The 21547-nt window shown below is 36.0% G+C and overlaps 2 protein-coding genes across 2 annotated transcripts in view; both read left to right on the top strand.

The window, feature by feature from the left end:
- Nucleotides 1–21547, top strand: part of LOC140445583 (coiled-coil domain-containing protein 170) — a 91019-nt gene that overhangs the window by 20656 nt on the left and 48816 nt on the right. The window contains exons 2-6 of the mRNA XM_072537757.1: nt 8311–8612; nt 10262–10469; nt 12107–12419; nt 14616–14788; nt 16760–16960. Of these exons, the coding sequence (XP_072393858.1) occupies nt 8311–8612; nt 10262–10469; nt 12107–12419; nt 14616–14788; nt 16760–16960 (1197 nt within the window). The remainder of the gene's footprint in view (nt 1–8310; nt 8613–10261; nt 10470–12106; nt 12420–14615; nt 14789–16759; nt 16961–21547) is intronic.
- On the top strand, nt 1086–2468 carry LOC140437553 (uncharacterized). Its single transcript, XM_072527145.1, has 2 exons — nt 1086–1470; nt 1935–2468. Exons 1-2 carry the CDS (start codon nt 1111–1113, stop codon nt 2316–2318), a joined length of 744 nt encoding a protein of 247 aa, XP_072383246.1. The 5' UTR covers nt 1086–1110; the 3' UTR covers nt 2319–2468.

Here is a 21547-nt window from a genome sequence, read left to right as displayed (position 1 = left end):
ATTGTCCAACCATGGGTTAATGGATCAAGAGATGAAATAATATTGTTGTTTGCTTGAATCCATTCATTTATTTGCCACTTTGCTCTTAAGTAATGTTGTAATAATGCTGGTTTCGAAGGTGGTAATTTTTCATTAGATGCATTTTTTTTAGCGCCTACAGCACCTCAACCGCTGTACACGCTTAGCGGGATACTCTCGAAAGGCATATTCGAAATATTTGGGTCCAAGTTTTTAGCGAGATAGAAATCATTTATCCTTGTCAAAATATTCTTACTCAACGGTTTAAAGATTATAAAGCTATTTGTAAAATTGCAATTCATTTAGTAGTTTTTTAGAAAAAAAATCCCAAAAATCACTAATTAAGGCATTTTTTTAACAAAAAAATGCAAATAACTCGAAAAGGAAGCATTTTTCGAAAAATTATCAAGAGAGAAAAAGTGTTTATTTTGACGAGATACACCTAAAAAATTGATTCCGAAACAATTCGGTGAAATTGCTTTTTTGTATAAGTTATTTGTTAATAACAATTGCCGGCCCACTTGTAAAATTTAAAAAAAAATACATTTCATCTTGGAAAAATATATAGAATCGAATAAAAAAGGATTGGTGCATTAGAAATGCAAAAAGAATTTTAGTCGGTTGATGCTCTGCTTATAGGGTTAAACCGCTCGCCTATATGTAAGTAAAATATAATTAAAGGAAAGGATGGGTATGAGGATCGTAAGTAGTGATATTTAAATAGTCTAGACCGCTTACCCGGATAATAATTATTGCTTTACCGTGTCACAATTATTATTGATATTATTTAAAGCAAATATCCTTTAAATATTCTCTCATTGTAACGACCCTGATAAATTTCTTCTGGCGTACAATAGAGTTCTCGACCGTTTAAATGATCCGTCGACTGCTCGTGCCGCTTGACAAGGATAGTGAATCACGAACGTGGGTCACGTTTTCGCAAGCTATGTTCGATGTAAACAACGAGATTCGTAGAATACGAAGAGTCCCGACATAATAACGATCGTGAGAACATCAAACTTGTTTTGATTGTAGGATCGTGTTCGTGTAGTGAGTCGTGAGCAGTGCAAGAGTATAGATGTATTAATTATTATGACTGCTCAAATTCTACGAATGAATGACGCAGACACCAATAAGTTTGTGATGTTATATAAAAATGAACCAGTTTTGTGGGATCCGGCCATAGAGGATTATAAAAAACGAGAATCTCGTGCAGCTGCAGCAAAAAGAATTGCTGCCGAAATGAACCTGGATGGTTTTACAGAAGTCCATGTAATAATCAAATTTAAAAATTTGCGTAGCTCCTATATGCAAGAACTAAAAAAAATTAGGCAGAGCATAAACTCCGGGTGTCCTTCTGATGCGATTTATACCCCTAAAGTCGGATGGTTCAAAATAATGGATGGTTTTCTCAAACCGCACGTAAAAGCAAGAGAAACCGAACCAAATTTGGTAAGTATGTAGTTTCATTTATAATTTTAGAGTATACATATTTCTGTTACTAAAACTAATCAGTAAACTATTTTCTGAGACATTATGAGAATGTAAAAAAACATTAATTTTTTAATTTACTCATCAACAATTTGTCTTTTTTCTTCCTGCGACCTGCATCGTGGGTTGGCTATCAATTGGCTACACTAATTTTGTTAAAGGCAGCTCGAAAAAGGGATGTAGAGGATCTGTTAAACCATTCACTTAGATGTCTAAGCTTTATACTGAACGATTGTGTATAATTGAAATAATCTTAATTTGGAAATTTCCATTTAATTTGAAAGCCTTTAATTATTTCTACACATTGGTTTTATTCACTTGGTACTTAAAATTATATTATAGGAAAATATAATACTAATTAACTCATAATCATACTTATAGGAAAATACTGCATATGTAAATACTACTAACATTTATTATTTTAGGAACCTTTGGTATCCATAATTGAAGACTCATCTGAAGATAATGAAATAGCGTCCCAACAATTGAACGATAAACGATCATCCATATCTAAAGAAGCGAAATGCCAAAGCGTCTCTTTAAAAAGAAAAATTGAACCGAGTACCCCAACTACATCCCATAAACAGAAACTATGTTCGGTACCTGCTGGAAATGATGTTAATTCTGCGGTAGAAAAACTAGATGATAGTAGTAAAAGACCTGCTAATGTTAGTGTACCAACAGAAGATTGTTTCGATCATTTTGGAAAATATATTGCTTCTCTTTTACGAACTTTACCAGAAGCTCGATCATTTCAACTGCAATCTGAAATAGTTTCTCTGATTTTAAAACCGACAAATCCCACATAATTATTACCTTTTGCCACCATCAGTAGAAAGTATTCAAAACTGGACTTACGATTCTGTTTTTTCAGCAGCGAAAGATTTTATCTTTGAGTTAACTTTGGCCATCCGCTATTAGCATATGTATACTTATTTGTACTTTAGTTAAAAAATATATTTTTTACAAACTATAACTTTTTATTAACGTTTAAAATGTGTTATGCGTCAGATGAGGTGTCCAGTTCAGACCATCAACACTTCTATTTTGAAATGACAGGCACTAAGCCTATCAAGAAAACTTATCGTTATCTTAGTAAAACGAACTGGGCATATCAAGCAAAACTGGAATATTGTTTAGCCAAGATTAAACAGACTACAAGGCATAGATACATTGGACCTAGACATGGCACCGAGGTTGTCATGTCAGTGTTCGAAGACAACTGTGCTGAGATACTTAGGAATTCCAACAGAAAAGTACCTTGGTGGAATGATAACCTTGTAAGTCAAAGAATAGAGTTAGATGAAACACTAATTTCGAATTTCAAACGATCAGGTGAGTATGGTAATTATCGCATAGCTCTGACTGAATACCATAAGGAACTGAGAGAGGCAAAAAGATAATCGGGGAGTGGTTATTGCGAGGAGGTAAAACAGACTGCCGAAATGTCAAGGCTTTATAAAGTTCTCTTAAAGAACCCTCAGTTAAGTATTTCCTCGCTCTAAAAGGAGTCGAGTAAACACACTCAGAATGGTACAGAGACTCTGGAAGAACTTTTTAGGGTGCACTTTCCTGAGTTTGAAATAAAACTGACCACTAGACACATGACAGACTAGACTGGATACCATGACTTATGGTTCTAGGGAAAACTAGCATGAGGTAAAAGAAGTGGTAAACCAGGATCAAATTAAATGAACAACAAACCAGGCTCAGACGAAATTTAGTCAATACTTCTACAGAAGGGAAATGACTTCCTGTACAAAAAATTATATATTATGATACTACAGGCTAGCTCTAAATTGGGGTACATACCAAAAACATGAAGGCTAACAGGGGCAAACCTAGCAAAAGGGGACAAAAAAAGCTAAGTTTTTACACGGGCGACATTCTGATGTCATTCATGATGAAGAACCTATAAAAACTGCTCGATAGGCATATTAGGGATCATGTATTGGTTAAAAGTCCAATACATCAGGGGCAGTATGTGTATCAAGTAAATTACGGTACAATGAAACGTTACATTAACTATATTTAGCAAGAGATATGTCACCAATCGGCAGAAGAAGTATCGGACGACCGCGCAAAAGATGCAATGAACCAGCAGAATTGCTTATAAAGAGGAAGAAGAAGATCAGCTGTATTGGAGTCTAATAACCCAGAGATCAACAGTTTCGCAGACGCCATCGATTAATTTTATCTAAATATTGTTAACTACTGTTAGTATAGTGTCCCGCTTTAGGAACCATTTTATCACAGGGTCCAATAGGAAATGATTAACCCATCGCCTATGCGTCCAGAGCTCTAAATGAAACTAAATTAAAATATTTTACTATCGAAAAAGAAATGTTAGCAATTGTTTGGGCTACTAAAATACTTCTGCCCATGCCTTTTTGGATGAAAATTCAAAATTTTATCCTACCATCGACTACTACAATGGCTATTTCCACTCAAAAATCCAAACTCAAAGCTTGAAAGTTGACAGAATTTAACCACGTTCTATATAAAAAAGATCAAATCCAACACCAAAACAGATGCTTCATCCCGTGTCTCCATAAAATAGCATTAAATAGTATAGATGAAAACATGGAACAAATAAAGAAACTTTTAGAAAAAGACGACGATGATGTATATGTGGCCAATCACCCCAGTTTTTTTATCCGATCTAGAAGAATTTATAACGGACTGAGCTTAAAAGTCTTAACAAATTTCAAATCCATCAACCTCTATGGGCATAGTATATCAAAAAAAATCGGACAGCAAAGTTAACTCTCAAAGAAATGAATATAATAGACGAAATCTTACAAAAAGACAGTAAACATCAAAATTCAAAAGCTCAGCCCTTAAACTCCCTATCTTTACAAAAAGATAACGAACGAAAGATATCAGGCTTCTTTACTGGACTTGCACCAGTACAATGGGACTGTTTTTTGGAGACTTGAGCTACAGACTGTCTAGCAGAGATCCTGAAACTCCCTTGTAAAAAGTTCCCGAAAGCGCGCTAACGCGTAGCAACTACTCATCTACTAGGGCTGACCGATAAGTAGTTAGCCTATAAAAGAAAAACAACAATTTTGGTAAAGCAGCGATTTATTTTTTAACATAGTCTCCTTTTAGCTCGTTATACTTGACCCAGTGATTCTAGAACTTCTCTAACCCCTCTGAAAAATACGTTTTCTCTAGGTCTACAAAGTAGGCTTGTGTGGCGGCGTTGACTTCCTTATTCGACTTAAATTTCTGCCCGATGAATGCCTTTTTCAAGTTTGGAAAGAAAAAGAAGTCACAGGAGGTCAAATCTAGAGAATACAGTGGATGGAGCAACAGTTCGTAGCCCAATTCGACCAATTTCGCTGTGGCGATGATGGAGGTATGAGTTGGTGCGTTGTCATCGTGGAAGAGCACTTTTTTCTTTGCCAAATGGGGTCTTTTTTGGCAATTCGGCATCGATCGGACCAATAATTTTGCCCTTCTCCAGGTAGCTGATGTAGATCACCTCTTGTGATGCTTGTGTAAAATGGTGGGTATCACGTTTTCGACCAATAGAACAGTCTTCGCCTTCTTCGGAGCACGTTTGCCTGGTGCCGTCCACTATTTCGACTGTTCCTTGATCTCTAGTGTGTACCAGTGGATCCATGTTTTGTCGACGGTTACAAAACGACATAAAAACTCCTTCGAATTACGCTTAAATTGCCTCAAACACTGATCTGAAGTGGTGTCATGGTTGCGCTTGCTGTTCGAATTGAGCAAATGCGGCAGCCATTGCGCCGATTCATTTTTTATGCCCAAAATTTCATACAAGATATGACATATGCGATTTTTTGAGATGCCTACTGTCTCAGCTATTTTCTACACCTTCATTCGGCGATCTTCTCATACTAGATCGTGGATGTCTGTCATGTTATCCTTCGTGGTAACTATTTTCGTGGTACCGAGGTGTGGCTTATCAAAAAGTGACGTGTGATCACGTGGAAACTCGTTAAACCAATTTTTGACGGTAGTCATCGAAGTAGAAGAATCACCGTACACAGAATCTAAAAGCCTTTTGATTTCGCTGTGCGATTTCCCTTCCAAAAACAATATTGCTTTTTTCCTTCTTCTTCTTATGGTGCCGTGCACCTATAGTGCGTTGGCGAATTATCTTAAGGTCAGACGTCTGTCTTTTGCGGCATGCAAAAGTTCGCCAGTGTTAGTTACGCCTGTCCAGTTCTTTATATTTCGCAGCCACGAGATTTGTTTGCGACCTACTCCTCTCTTGCCCTCAATTTTTCCTTGGATAATTAGTTGAGGGATTGCGTATTTTTCCCCTCTCAGGATGTGGCCCAGGTATCCAATCTTTCGTGCCTTGATCAAGCTGAGCAATTCTCTCTTCTGAGCTGAGCTCTTCTTAGGACTTCCTCGTTTCTCACCCTATCTGTCCATGGTATGCGGAACATTCTTCGCAAGGTCCACATTTCGAAGGCTTCCAACTTGTTAATGGAAGATATTTTCAACGTCCATGTCTCCATGCCGTATAACAATATGGACCATACATAGCACTTAACCATTCTGTAACGGAGATTGAAGGAAAGATTGCGGTTACAAAGTAGCGGTTTAAATTTAAGAAAAGCTTGTCTTGCTTGTTCGGTACGGCATTTTATTTCTTGAGGATCCCATTGGTCATTCACCATCATTCCCAAGTATTTGAATGTTTTCACTTGCTCGATTGGAGCATTATCTACGTGCAGTTGTACTCTGAAAAATGCGCCCTTTCTTATTGTCATGCATTTTGTTTTTCCAGCATTTATCTTCAGGCCATATGTTTTTCCTGTAGTGTTTATTTTATTTAGTATCAACTGCATATCATGTTCGTTATCTGTGATTATTGCGGTGTCGTCAGCGTAACGAATGTTATTTATCGGGTACCCGTTGACCTTTATACCACAATCAGTGCCTTCAAGTGCCTTTGCAAAAACATTCTCCACATAGAGGTTGAACAGCATAGGAGACAAAATACACCCCTGTCGCACCCCTCGTAAAATTTCGAATTCCTCTGTGTTTGTTGATTTGTTCAGCCTCACACGTGCCTTTTGATTCCAATAGAGATTCTGGATAACTCTTATATCTTTCTCATGAATATCAGCATTGTGTAGCATTTTTATTATTTCATCGTGTTTTACGGTGTCAAAAGCTTTTTCGTAGTCAAGGAATGTGATGACTATATCTTTTCGTTGGTCCATACAGTTTTGTACCAGGGTATTCAAGCAGAATGATGCTTCGCGCGTCCCGAGTCCCTTCTTGAAACCAAATTGTGTCCCGCCGCTCAGCTCTTCTAGTTTTCTGAACATTCTTGTGTGGAGTATGCGAAGAAATATTTTAAGTAAATGACTCATCAAGCTAATCAGTCTGTGGTCCTTGCACCTTGTCGCTCTTTGTGATTTAGGGATCATTATGAAGGTTGAACAAAGCCAATCCGTTGGAATGTGGCATTGAAGATTGTTACCAGAGTGTCGATGTTGTCATCATCAACAGTTTTAGGGCTTTTGTAGTAATGCCATCCGGTCCAGGGGCCTTGCCCAGTTTTGCTATTTTTATAGCGTACTCCACCTAGCTAAGTTTCTGTAGCTAGGTTAGTAGTTGGCAGATTCGGTCTGTTGTCTGCAAAGAGGGACGAAGCATAATCTGTCCAGATTTTAGCTAGTTCTTCCTGGGTATGTACGTAGTCGCCTTGATCATTTTTCAGGTTTGTCTCGTGGTGTTTCTTGTATATATTCGAAATTTCTTTAACCTTTTTGTGTAGTCCAAAGCTGTCCACCATTTCTTGTAGTGATTCTAATTCTTCACAACGCTCTTTCATCCAGATTTCCTTTGCGGTTTTAATTTTTGCTCTTATCGTACGTTGAGTTTCATTGTATTTACGTTGGTTCTGATGTATTTTGTACTGTCGGCGCTGCTCCATTAGCTCAAGTATCTCTTCCGTCATCCACTCGTTTTTGTGATTTCTTTTTATTTTACTTGCGATTGATTCATCCGCATTGGCTACAGCCATTTTTATTTTCTCGCAGGTTTCCTCTATGCAATTTACTTGTATATTTCTCAGGTTCTCGTTGATGTGGTTGCCGTATGTAGTTCTAAGCTCTTCATCTCTCATTAGTTCTCTCATGTTTATATATTTTTTATTTGATGGTTTTTAAACCTTCGCCAGTCGAAGCCTTACATTTGCGATTAGGGGGTTGTGGTCAGATGAAATGTCTGCACCAGGGTAAGCAGCCACTCTATTTATATAGTTGCGGAATCTTTTGTTTATCAAGATGTAATCAATTTGATTCCGTATAATATGACCTGGCCTGTCTCCTTTTTTTCCATTTTTATATAATCTTCCGACACGCCCGCTTTCATACGCGGTCAAAACAAAACTATGAGTCAGATTAGGCTGAAATTTTGACATTAGCCATCTACGAGAATGGATTAAACGATAGTGTATTTATCTTGAGATAGTGGCGCCATCAGGCGGTGAGGCTAACAACTTATCGGACCGTCAACGTATATCTTTGGAAGTGTATACGCTTCACCGGAGCTGAAAGGGACTAAAAATAAAAATTTTCAATATTTTGGCGACATTATAAGTGGAAGAATATTAAGATTAAAATAATAATAGTTGTGTTTATTATATGTAAAAGTATATAAAGTATATAAAATATTAATAAATCAGATCCTGAAGTAAAAAAACTGTTTAGTATCTAGTTTAAACAGTTATTCATTCAGATTTACTTTTCGTTTTTGTAAACTTCGTTTTGTTTACCTATAAATGCTATACTTACTTTTAAGATGGACGACGTAGACATCGACATAGTAACATCGCTTCGTAGTGAAATAGCTGCCCTACAATACAAGCGGGACCAGCTTCAGTCGGATATGGAAGAAATGAGATCACAATTGACTTCCCGAGACCAAAGATGTCTCGATCTAAAAATCGAGACCGACCAGCTTCGCGAACACGCGGCGAGGCAGAATGCTGCAATTGCTTCTCTGAAGAAACACACTCAGGATATGGAGGAAAGGGAAAGGAATTTATTGGCTGTGCAAGCCAGACAGGAGCATACCATTCAGAGTGCTCATAAAGATCTTAGGTAAGGATACAACTATTTTTTAATAATTATTATTGTAGAATTAAGGGTTCATGTATAGCTGGTTCCTAAAAAACTGATACGACTCAACGACTCTTAGTAAGATTTGATCATTTTGAGCAGTGTCTTCGATTGGCTGACATTATATTATATTTATTATGACAGACAAAAAATAAAATAAAGAAACAAACAACAAACAGTTGATTACATATGTTAATTCATAAATAGTATTGATTATTAAGGTCTAAATTTTAATAACATTTTAAATTCCTGCATTTTATATAGAGTACATCAATGATAGTTTTTACATAAAATAGGGTTGTTGTTATTATTTTTATTATTATTAAGGAATAAAACAAACGACTTAAATTAAAGCAAGAATTGTAACCAAATTAAAAGATAACTGGGCAATATCAGAGGCAGCAAAACATTTTATAAGCAGAATCACAGTTTTTCTATTAATAAAAAATTGGGGGAACAAGAAACTCTCGAAAGAAAGTGAGGGTCTGGAAGATCAAAACTAAATTTAGGTATGTAAAAATAAAATTAATATTTGGTAATATCTCCATCAGCATTGATAACAGCTTGTAGTCTTCGGTCTATCTGCGTAAAAGGAACTATGAAATTGTCTTCTTCAGAGAGCTCTTCATAAATCTGTTTTATATATATGTTTTATAATAACCCCCACACATTCTCGATTGGGTTTAAATCTGGACTATAGCTGGGCCATGGCAAGGTTTCAATGTTGTTATTCTGAACCACTGGTTTATTATATTTGCAGTGTGAACAGGACAATTATCTTGTTGGAGGATAACATTATTTTCTGGATACAACTGTTCTGCACTGGGAAACATGATGTTTTCTAGAATATTCAGATAAGTCTGCCCAATAAACCTGCCATCAATACGCCATACCATTCCCATTCCTCTAGATGAAATCCTTACCCATACATTGGCGATAAAATGACCAGCTGCTCGATATCTATCAACACATAGAGGATTAAATCTATTATTATGTTGTCTATCTTTCAAAATTTATCCCTATTTAGAAGATTGAAAAAAAATGAAAGCTAACAAAATAAAAATTCATCTCACTATGAGAGAGTAGGAGTACGATCATATATATTTCTGAGTAGAGCAAATGAGACCCAACATATAATTAACACATTCACTGCCACGTTGGTCCCATATGATTAACACTGATGCTGCCTCAGCAGGCCATATTGGTCCAATGGGGCCAACATATAATTTGCCCTACCAGGCAGGCCATGTTGATCCCATGGGGTCAACACCTTTTCTAATAGCTGATGAGCCGTTGGAGCATATTTAACTATAAACGATTGTAGAAATGGTCCAACATAGCCCCTTTGACTCACAAGTTTTTATTTCCACGGATAAAAAATATTGTTTGGGCAATATATTAGTAAAATATGATACTTAACACCCTAAAATTGTGACTGATTGTTTTTTTTTTATGTTACTTAGTATGGTGGTAACATATTGAATGTTGAATGGTGTTGTATCTTTATATGGCATAAAAAAGTATATGGATTATACTAAAAAAATACTCTTAACTATATTTAAAAAAGTTTATTTCATAAACTCATACCTTCAGAACGACATTAATCATTCTTAACACCTCCCTATTTTTAGATATAGCGAAGAAAAAATTAAAGAGCTCGAAACGAAGATTAGAAAGCTCGAATTCGATCTGAATGCCGAAGAACAGAAAAAGGAAAGCTTGAAATTACAAATCCAAGATTTTGTTAGAAGATTATCGGTAGCTTTAGGAGCTGATTTGTTAGATTTCGCGTATATTAATTCAGAATCCCTGTTTCATAAAGCTGCTGAATTAATCCAGGTCAGTATCTTTCATACTATTAGATATAAAGAAAAAAAAACACATTATACAGATTTTCACCATTATACTACATAAAACAGCTTTGGTTAGAAAATATTTCAATATTAAATTTTTTTGTTAAGTTTCTTCTTCTTCTTCCTCTTTTTCCTCTTTATAAGCAATTCTGCTTCTTCTTTGGCGGAATACTACCTCTATGAAAGGTTGTCACTCCATCTTTTGCGCGGTCATCCGATACTTCTTCCGCCGATTGGTGACTTATCTCTTGCTATTTTGACGACACGGGTCTCCTCCATTCTGCCTATGTGGTTATTCCATTCTTTTTTTCTATTTTGTGTCCATTCATAAACACTGTACGTTACATTTTCTTCTAATGCCTTCACTTCTCTTTCAATCTCTCAGCGTATTTCCTGTAATTCTTCTCAGTACTCTCATCTCTGCCGTTTCCAGTAGCCTTTGCGTTGTGGCTATGTTGGGTCTTGTTTCTGAGGTATATGTCTTTATTGGTCTTACACTGTCTTTATAAATTCTTGACTTCATCTCAATGATAATGTGTGTTTTACCATGTAGTGTTATTAAGACGTGCTGCCATTCCATTTGCTTTTTTACTTGATCTCTCACTTCTTTGTCCAGGTCTTCATAACTGGACAGTGTAATTCCCAGGTGTTTTATTTCCATTACTTGTTCAATACTGATACCATCAATTTCTATTTTACATCTGTTTGGTTCTTTGCTGACTACTATTGTTTTTCAGTTTTCTGAGATGAGATTGTCATATAAAATTTTTTTGCTCTTATGTTAAAACCTGTGGACCATTCTTTGCAGACTATCTTCATCGTGGGCTATCAATATTCCGTGGTCTGCCTAACAGATTACTTTTATTTCTTTGTTTCCTATTCTGTATCCTCTTCTTTTGTTAACGCTTTTGGAGATTTCATTTATGATCACATTGAAGAGCATGGGGCTCAATGAATCCCCTTGTCTTATTACGCTGCCTATTTCTGTAGGTCCTGTAACTTCCATCTATTCTGCCTTCCATTTTGTTGTTTTGATAAATGTTTTCGATAGTTTTTATAATATTTAGGGGGAACTTCTCTATTATGAGGAAGATGGATTACATCTTTGAGTGTTACTCTGTCAAACGCTTTCTTTAGGTCAATCAGACACAGAAATGCTGGTCTAATATACTCTAGTGATTTCTCAGTAATTTGCTTTATAAGAAATATAGCATCTATACACGATCTTCCACTACGAAAACCCCTGTTGTTTTTTTTATTTTCCAGTTTACAATTAGAAAATTTTGATTTTCATACTGTTCCTAGAAATAGTAGTTTATAGTTGGCTAAGTGAAAATTAGCGGAATTAAAGAAACTATAAAAATTATCAAAATATTTTCCATAGTTTTGATTGTGGGGTATAAATCTATGACAATATTAGCACCCGAATCTATATCTTGCTAGTTTTTATCGTTGTTTTTCGTTTTTTGCGTTATAGATTTATGGGTTTTCTTTGGTATATTATTCTAATTATTACCTTTTTGTATTTTTTAATATAAAGTAAATTGTTATTATTAATAATGACCATTAAGTGCCAGCTCACGATATACTGATCACAACAATCACTTTTTTTTTATTTTTCAGGAGACCGCAAGACTGCGCAACAAAATATGTTCCATTCAAGATACTTTAGGCTCGGTAGAACTGGACCTTAAAAACTGTAGAGAAAATTTGGAGCGTTCTTTACTCGAAAAAGAAAGCCTCCATCGTCAATGTACAGCTCAAGTCATGGAAATAGATAGACTGAAACAGGAGAAGCAGACCGTAGAGATGCAGCATCGAGTACTAGAGCGGGAGTTTGTAGATGTCAAGAATGAGTTGGCGGCATCGAGCAGAAGTCTTGATAAGGCTACTGGAACCATCGGACAACACGAAAGTATGATTTGTCAGATGAGAGGTAATAGGCTAAATTTTTTATCTTGTAAAACTTTTTATTTCTTCTACTTCTTCTTCAGCCTTAAGTAATCCAACTTTGGACATAGGCCTCCCCCACAGTAGTATAAACAATGATTGGTATCGTTTGTGTAGTTTTCATTCTTCATTTTCTCCTTATATATATTTCAAAATCTCTGTACTTGTCGTTGTATTTACCACGCAGATTGTTGTTATTAGAAGTTGCCACATCTCTTAGTGTTTTTTGTCTAGTTAGTTTGTTAACTAGTGTGAGATTCGATCTAGTGTGCACCACTGGTTAGTCTGTGAGCTCAGTGAGGTCACAGTATAGCTTATAGCTGTCATTTTCAAGCATTCTGTCAGGGATATATTGATAATAAGAGACATAGTTAATCTGAAGAAGTCCCAGGTTATTATTGGCAAAGAATCTTTCCTACTGAAATGTCTGGTATCACACAGTAAGATATTGGATGGTTGGTTTCTTGGGCTTGACATCCATTAGTCATTTTAAACTTGAATGTCTTTGACGATATATTTTTGGTAGTTTTTGGAGAGATTACCTAGTTATAAGTCATCGTCGTCATCATTACCCAGCCCTTTGCTTCCACCGCTGGGCATAGGCCTCCCTCATTTTTGTACTTTGTGCGTTATCTTCAGCACTTTTCATCCAATTTCTTGACATTTTTTTGTTCAACATGTAGGGGGTCTTCCTTTACTTCTTTTATCTAACCTCCGCCTCCACTCAAGCAATCTCTTCGTCCATCTTTCATCACTGATTCGGGCGACGTGTCTGGCCCAGTTCCATTTCAGTGTGGCAATTCGGGAAATTACATCGGTATCTCCTGTTCTTCGTCTTAAGTTTACATTTCTAACTCGGTCATAAAGCGATATACTTAGCATTGACCTTTCCATATTCCTCTGAGCTATTTGCAGCGTTTTATGTAGAAGTTGTAGCTGTCAATGTCAAAGTTTTGGCACCATAGGTCATCACAGGCAACACACATTGGTCACATGTTTTACGTTTTAAAAAAATTGGTATATCGCTTTTAAAGATGTCATATATAAGCCGGATTTTCCATAGGCTGCCCATGCTAGGCTTATTCTTCTTCGTAGTTCGCATGTTTGGTTGTCTCTTCTGATCTTAATTTCATGTCCAAGGTATATGTATTTTTCCACCAGCTCTACTTCGTTGTCCCCAATATTTATATTTTCGCTAGGTACTAGGTTTATCATGAATTTTGTTTTGGAGATGTTTATTTTAACACCCACACTAGAACACACTAACTGAAGTTCATGTAGCATTGTACATATCTCCTTGAGGTTGTTCGAGAACAAAACTATGTCGTCTGAGAATTTCAAATTTGCTAATCTTTTACCGTCAATGTTCAGGCCTTTCTCTTCCCAGTTAAATTTTTTACAAGCACATTCTCGTACTGCGGTAAAAAGTTTAGGCGATAAGGTATCACACTGTCGGACTCCTCTGCCGATTAGGATATAATCCGTGTTCTTATGTAGTTTTACCGACATAGTTGCGTTCTTGTATGTATTGTAAATTAATCTTATATATCAGTAGTCAATGGTAGGTATGCTTATAGTGCTTCCAGGATTTTATCAAATTATACCATGTCAAAGGCTTTATGAAAATCTACAAAAGCCAGAAATTCGATGCTATATTGTCAAAATAATCTTAGCTAGTAGCTTCATTGAGATGTCGCTTATTCAGAGTTTTACCCATTCCGGTGCGCACATTTCTTGGTTTATACGGTTTATTTGCATTTATTATTATTGTTTTTGATATTGCTTTGTTATTACGAACGAAGACATCAGGAGAAGAACCGGAGTGACTGACATCATCGAGAAGATAGTCAGACTAAAATGGAGATGGACAGGACACATAGCCAGAATGACAGATGGGCGATGGACAAAGAGGTTATTGGAATGGAGGCCAAGGGAAGACAAGAGAAGCGTCGGTCGACCACCTAAAAGATGGACTGACGATTTAAGAAGACTCAATAAAAAACTGGATGAGAGCGGTGCAAGATAGACGGGGTTGGAAACATGAGGAAGAGGCCTATGTTCAGCAGTGGACTCTTGAGGCTGGACGATGATAATTAATGTTATTACGATTTTTTAAGGATATTCTTATCATCTTAAACTATTTCCAATAAACTAAATTATATAAAATATTTTCTTATTTCAGATGATTTAGCACTTAAGGAAGAAAAAATCCAAAGACTGTCAACCGACCACAAACATATTCTAGATTCTGTAGCAATTCTTCTCAGCACACCTGCAAGATTTGTCGATTCATCGGAAACTTCCATCAAGGATCGGATACTTGAACTTATGAACGACAATAACGATAAATCGGTTGTAAGTACATAAAACCTTAAAAAAATTTAAGTTTAAATTCTGTGTGAAAGTGGATCCTGCTCGATGTTTAAGCATTGCAGCTGAATCATGGGTTTAAAGGGTACGTAAGTGGTTAGCTTAAAAATTAGTTTTTTTATACAATTTTGGTAGGAGATATATAAACAAAGCTGGAATTCAAACTTTCTAAGGTTTGAGTAATATGAATCCCAATCCTTTTTGAGTTTGGTGCATTTTGCTCTATTAAAAACTGTTCTTGCTGTCTTCCTAAGGTGTTCCAGTTTAGTGCACCACCAAGAGTTGGTTTTGCGCCTTTCTTAAATTATTCTTATCAGACAAGATTTTTTATAAGCATAGCTCATTTTGTTTTGGATAGAGACCGTATACCTTTCCAATTCTCTATTGGTTAATGGATTTAAGCCTTTTCATTACGTAGAGCATCTTCTAAGAGTCGATTGTAGAGTTCTACATCGACTCCTAGGGTAGCAAGATTTAATAAGGCTTTTCCACACTAATAATATAGGTTAGCCAGCAATGGTCAGACGCTGATAGAGATATCTGCCGGTTCTGAATTTTATTTGATATTTTAGCTATTTTTAGCGTGACATATATAACTGTTTAGCTGTGAACATTATTAAAAGTGGGTTTGGTGCCACTATTTAAGATATACAATTCTTTTCTAATAATATAGGCATAAAAAAATGTACCACAAGCGTTGTTGTTTCTTCTGCCCTAGTCTAGATGGTAAGACTTTAAATCGCAGCCGATAATGAGTTCTACTTTCTGACTGAGACAATGGTCTACGAAATCTTTCTTTTCCTTTGTTTATAGTAGGGTAGCTGTATCTAAGAAGAGGTAGATCGGTGTTACTATCAACTCTCTATTTTTGCCCATTCCCCATGGGCCTTTCACTTTAACCGCAGTTACGTCTAAGATGCAAAACTGCGCCATGGGGGAGGCTTTAATTTTCCTGGAAACGTATATGGCTGTTCTCGGTTACTGATTGCTTGGTTAGCTGAAAATTTGACTAAATGGTCTGCTAAAATTAGTTATTTTGGTCTTAATTATCCGAGTTTCTGGATTAGTGCTATTGCATACTCTGTTACATACAAGCAGCAGTATAGTGTCACCGTTGTCACCTTTTTGTGTTAAATGTTACATTAAATAATAGTAACCTTATTTTTTCCCGACATCCTTGCCCCTAGCTTAGGTGTCGTTCCGGTTCTTTTAGGTGTCCATTTCCTCCTCGGTTGATAAGGGGGCAGCCTTAGTCGTTTCGGTGCCTCCTCTGCAGAGTTCTTTGACCACCATCTGATGGTCGTCTCCCTACTATGGGACCAGAGGTGTCTCAGTCTCAGTAGCCATCTATGGCTGCCTAGTGGTTCCTAGTGGAGCCTAGACCATATATTTGGCCATTTAATTCAACAAAGCGATAGCAGATTTTGCTAGAAAATTTAATCTTTTACACATTTCGCATAGCCCAGAGGACAGAAAACGATTATTATATTATTATATCGTGTATCGTGCCAAAGCAGTTGGCGCCTCTGTATGCTAACCACTGTGGTGGTAAAGATTTAGGAGACATTCATTGTACTTTCCGAGTATGAATTTGTATCAGCCCAAGTGTCTTGGGATAAGGCTGGGATAGGCCAAAATGATTCATAATACTTTATTGATACCGATTCGAGCACGGGAAGTTTAAAGAATTTGTCCTCCTAAGCCATATATATATATATATATATATATATATATATATATATATATATATATATATATATATATATATATATATATATAGTTTAAAATAGTTGTACTAAATAACAGTAGTAAATAATAAGAAAATATCATTTAAACTGTTATAGTTATTTCTAAAAGTAACGCTGCTTTATTAAAATACTCAAACATTTACCACTTAAACTCAACCTAACCCTCTCAACTCTCTGAGACTCATTTTTAATTTAAAATAATTTTCAGCAAGTGGAGAGGTTGCGGGAAAAACTAACAGCAGAGAGTCAACAGCTAGCTCGATATGTGTCCCTCTACGACCAGGCTACCGTGAAGATTAGATCGCTGGAAGATGAAAAAACTCATATGGATGCACAACTGCAGAAGGCCGACACGGAAATTAACGCTTGCGAGATTTCAAGAGATGCCTTGATAAGAGATAAATCTACGGTAAGTAAGAGTGTTTTATAATGAACATGAGCATACACTAAATACACTGGGCAACAAAAAACTAATGTTTCTTGTCAAAAGTTTTATTAGCTCATTTTTCTAGTACTTTGTTCAGCGAATTCAAAAATGATAATAGTTTTTTCTATGACGTATGGTTTTCTTGTGACAGTCAAATATATATAACACATTTTTTTACTTATTGACAGATATACGGATATGGGTTTACCACATTAAAAGGTGGTTGTGGGATTTTCTTGAGTATTATGCTTCTGGTACATCTCTTTTTAGTGTCCAATAGGAATTTTTTGATTTTATTTTCCTTGATATCGTTTTTGCATACTTAAATATCTTAAAATATCTTGGTGGAATCGTTCTTCATGTTTATAACTAACATCTCCAAGATTTTGTGGGAAAAAGTCCAAGTGGAAATCAAGGCAATAGATTTTAAGGGATATGTTGCAGCCCAAATTACTGTAAGTTTTTAGTATATTGTTGATATAGAATATAATAGAATAGAATTTATTTAGTAAATATAAAAAAATAGTTTTGTTTTTGACAAAGGAATAGTGATAATTTTTACATATGTACCTACTTATATATAAAAAATTAACATTACAAACATATATTTAATATTGACAATTAAAGAAACGACAAACACACTAAATAAACATATAAAAATATGAAATATCATCTTCTTCTTCTTCTTCAAGTGCCCTGTCCGTTGCGAACGTTGGCTATTAACATGGCAATTCTGATCTTGTTTGCGGCGCTTCTGAATAGTTCGACCGATGTGAGCCCGAACCACTTTCTCAGATTTTGGAGCCACGAGGGTCTTCTCCTGCCTGGCCCTCGCTTACTGTCTATTTTTCCCTGGACAATAAATTGCAGTAGACGGTACTTATCGTGTCTCAATATGTGGCCTAGATATTCAAGCTTTCTTTGTTTAATTGTATTCACGATTTCTTTCTCCTTTCCGATTCTTTGGATTACCTCTATGTTGATGACAGGTTCGGTCCAGGATATACGAAGAATGCGTCGGTACACCTACATTTCGAATGCTTCTAGTTTTCTCGTGAGCGTCTCCGTCAGCGTCCAGGCCTCCACATCATACAGTAAGATCGGAAAAATGTAGCATTTAACTAGACGTAGTTTTAGGGGAAGAGACAAATCCCTGCTTATGAGGAGCTTTTTCATATTGCTAAATGCTGCTCTAGTTCGTTTTATTCTCGCCTTAATTTCTGTGGCCTGTTCCCATTTTGCATTTACGTTGGTGCGAAGGTACAGAAATATCATCATAATAAGCAAATACCCTGGCCAAACTAGTACTATTGTGTAAAAGCTGTACTTAGGAACTCCGTTTTTGAATAGAAACAATCTTTCAGAAAGTGTAATTTGATTCTAAGCTTAAACGCTAACACGTGAAGACTTTTTTCTTCATCTGGCAAAAAGTGAGTCAAACCAATATCAGTCGAATTTTTTATGCTCTTTGTCAACCTAAAACTTTGTGCTCTAATAGCATCTCTAGATCTTGTATCGTGATCTTGGAAGATGGAGTTTATGTTAATGTTGCAACCTTTGTTGCCATGAATTTCCATCAGCGTCTCATATATATATATATATATATATATATATATATATATATAGAGTGAATGTAGTGGGATAATACCTAAATCCAGAAATAAAGGTTTCCCGTGTTCCCTATACTTTGCTCTGGCAAGTATCCTCACTACTCTTTTTTGTAGTTTAAAAAATTGAATCAGCGTGAGAAGAATTACCCCAAACAGTTGTTCCGTACTGTAACTGGCTATGAAATAGTGCAAAGTAGCATATTCTATGGGTACTTTTAGAAATCATATAAACTAAGTTGCGTATTAAAAATATACTTGTAGCAAGTCTGGAACTTAAGTCATCTGTATGTGTACTCCAATCCAAATTATCATCTAGAAAGATTTCTAATAGTTTATCACTATTTCTTGAGATATACCTCCTCCATTTGGAACTATAAATCAAATTCTGATTTTTCTTTTCATTTAGCTTCATTCAGCCCATTATGGAAAAACCAGTTTTTTGATTTCTGCAAAAAACTACCTGTTTTCTATTTGTTATGTATGATCTAAGCAGGTTAAGAGTGTTTCCCCTAATACCGTATTTATGCATTTTTTTCAACAGTAATTCACGCGAAACACAGTCAAAAGCTTTGAATAAGTTACACAATGTCAAAGATACAAAATGACCTTCCTCCAAGTCATCAACTATATCTCTTGCAATTTTCTGTATAGCTAGTGTAGTGCTACAATTTTTTCTAAAGCCATATTGATTACAGTGAAGTATTCTGTGATTGGATTTTTTGGAAATTGGATAAATTTCTGTAAGGAATGTATCCAAGTGTTGCTACGCCACTGGTAGCAATTAACTTTCAATTCTTAACTTCTACCTAGGTAAATTCTCATGAAAGTCAAAAATGTATTTAAAAGGTATGTTTACCCGTAGATTAACTTTCTTAGACCAATTTCAAAAATTTCTCTGTTAGACAAGAATTCAAAAGGTCGGTTTTTACCTACCTCTGTATAGAAATATCGAAGTTGTCTCCCGCCGCTCGAAAATCCCTTGCAATAGTCAGGTATTGAAAATCGGAATTTTAAGTCAGTATAATATTGTACCTCAGCTTAGCTGGTCGCTTGCATTTTAGTTAGTTTTTAGTTTCGAATTCGATATAATTCAACGCATTTTTGGTTTAAGAGTTTTTAGACTATCGCGTAATCAGTATCAAATTGTATCCCAGCTGAGCTGGTCGCTTCTTGTTTTTAGGGTTTTATCTCGTGCATTGTAGTTATCGTTACATAGCTTAGAGTTAAAAGCTGAACGCTCATTAGTTATCAAGTTTATTCATATATAAGAAAACGTCCTTAGTTGAAGTGATAGTTAGTAGTAATATTTAATCTGTATCAGTGCTTGTCTTTGTAGTGTGTCGCGGACCAGTGTATAGACAGTGATCGGGGATATTTCAATAAAGAACTTGCACTAAAACATTGGCTAGATATTAACTTAGTTGTAGTTTATTTATTTTATTTAGCGTATGGACTTTCACAGTACGATAAATATACAAATACAATAATATATACATATATATTAAATATATTATTCAAACACTAAAGATAGAATAAATGACACTAAATATTAATGTCTAATTTACATAGCCATTCAATTGCTTCTGGGGAACATTCCGCAAAGTCCTGGAGGTTTCCACGGTAGGCACGATTCAAGCAGTCTGAAACACAATGGCTTATGGTCTGTCTAGATTGTCCGCAATCGCACTGTGGACTTTCTGCACGACCCCACCTGAACAGCGAATCAGCACATTTACCATATCCGGTACGTATACGATTAAGCCTTGCCCAAGTGGACCGGGGCAGATTTGATCCGATGAAACCCTGAGTTGGGGTGGATATCTTAATATAGTCCGATTCTACTGTTGTCATCCATCTTGTTGTCCATTACCTATGTATATCATAGGAATTACCAATTTTTCGGGCAGATCGTATTGGAGGATTTCTAGATCTCAGTCGCTGGTGCTCTTTTGAGATGTCTGGGATATCTTGATGTATTGGTAATTGTACGTTGGCTACAATTTTCTGGTACTCTCTCACTAATGCTGCTGTACGGCGTAGATCTGGTGGAGCAATATTGATCAGAGTAGGCAGCCATCTCACTGGCGTTGGTTTTTTTGTTCCAGTGATTATTCTCATGGTTTGGTTAAATTGGACATCGATTTTGCTTGTATGTGCACTATTTAGCCATACTGGTACACAATATTCTGCCACTGAAAGAACCAAAGCTAGAGCAGAGGTCCGAAGAGTATCTGCAGAAGCACCCCAAGTTGTTCCAGCAAGTTTTGATATTAAGTTATTTCTTGTTCTTAGTTTACCGGCTGCCTTTGTAAGATGACTTTTGAAGGTGAGTGTTCTATCAAGTGTGACGCCTAGATATTTGGGGTTGTTGTTATGTTTGATAGCTGTATCATTTAGAGTTACATTGAGAGTATCGCCCGCAAGTTGATTCGACAGGTGAAAGAGACAGGTTTCAGTTTTGCTTGTGTTAGGACGTAAGCGCCAGTTCTTAAAATAGTTACTTAGTGTAGTTAAGTCCTCGTTTAGAGCTCGTTCTCCTGCTTCTTTACTATTATCTTGGAAGCCTACTATTATCTTGGAAACTAAGAAGTTACTTAGTAGTAGTAACATTCAATTATTAAATTACGTATTGTTTGAACTGCTTGTGTTCTTATTTCCCACGCCAGTGGGTAATCCTTCGGATTGGAAGTAATTACAAGTACGCTCTAAATGGTAGCAATATCGCCATCCTAATTTGTTGAACAAATGTCCGTTTAATTCTACCAACAATTATTATAAAGTATAATTAATTTGTCAATTAAATCACATTTATTTAATTTACTCAATTCTTTCTGGACTTCTTCAACTACTGCCATGTTGCCATATAATATGCATATATTCCCTGTAGTTCTCGTCTTTATGGTTTCCCAAGACGTTTTTAACCACAAACAGGTTCATGCTCTTTTTTTGCCAATTAATT

This window comes from Diabrotica undecimpunctata, chromosome 1 (genome assembly GCF_040954645.1).
Source record: "Diabrotica undecimpunctata isolate CICGRU chromosome 1, icDiaUnde3, whole genome shotgun sequence".
Classification (NCBI taxonomy): domain Eukaryota; kingdom Metazoa; phylum Arthropoda; class Insecta; order Coleoptera; family Chrysomelidae; genus Diabrotica; species Diabrotica undecimpunctata.
This window is presented reverse-complemented; position numbering and strand designations above follow the sequence as displayed.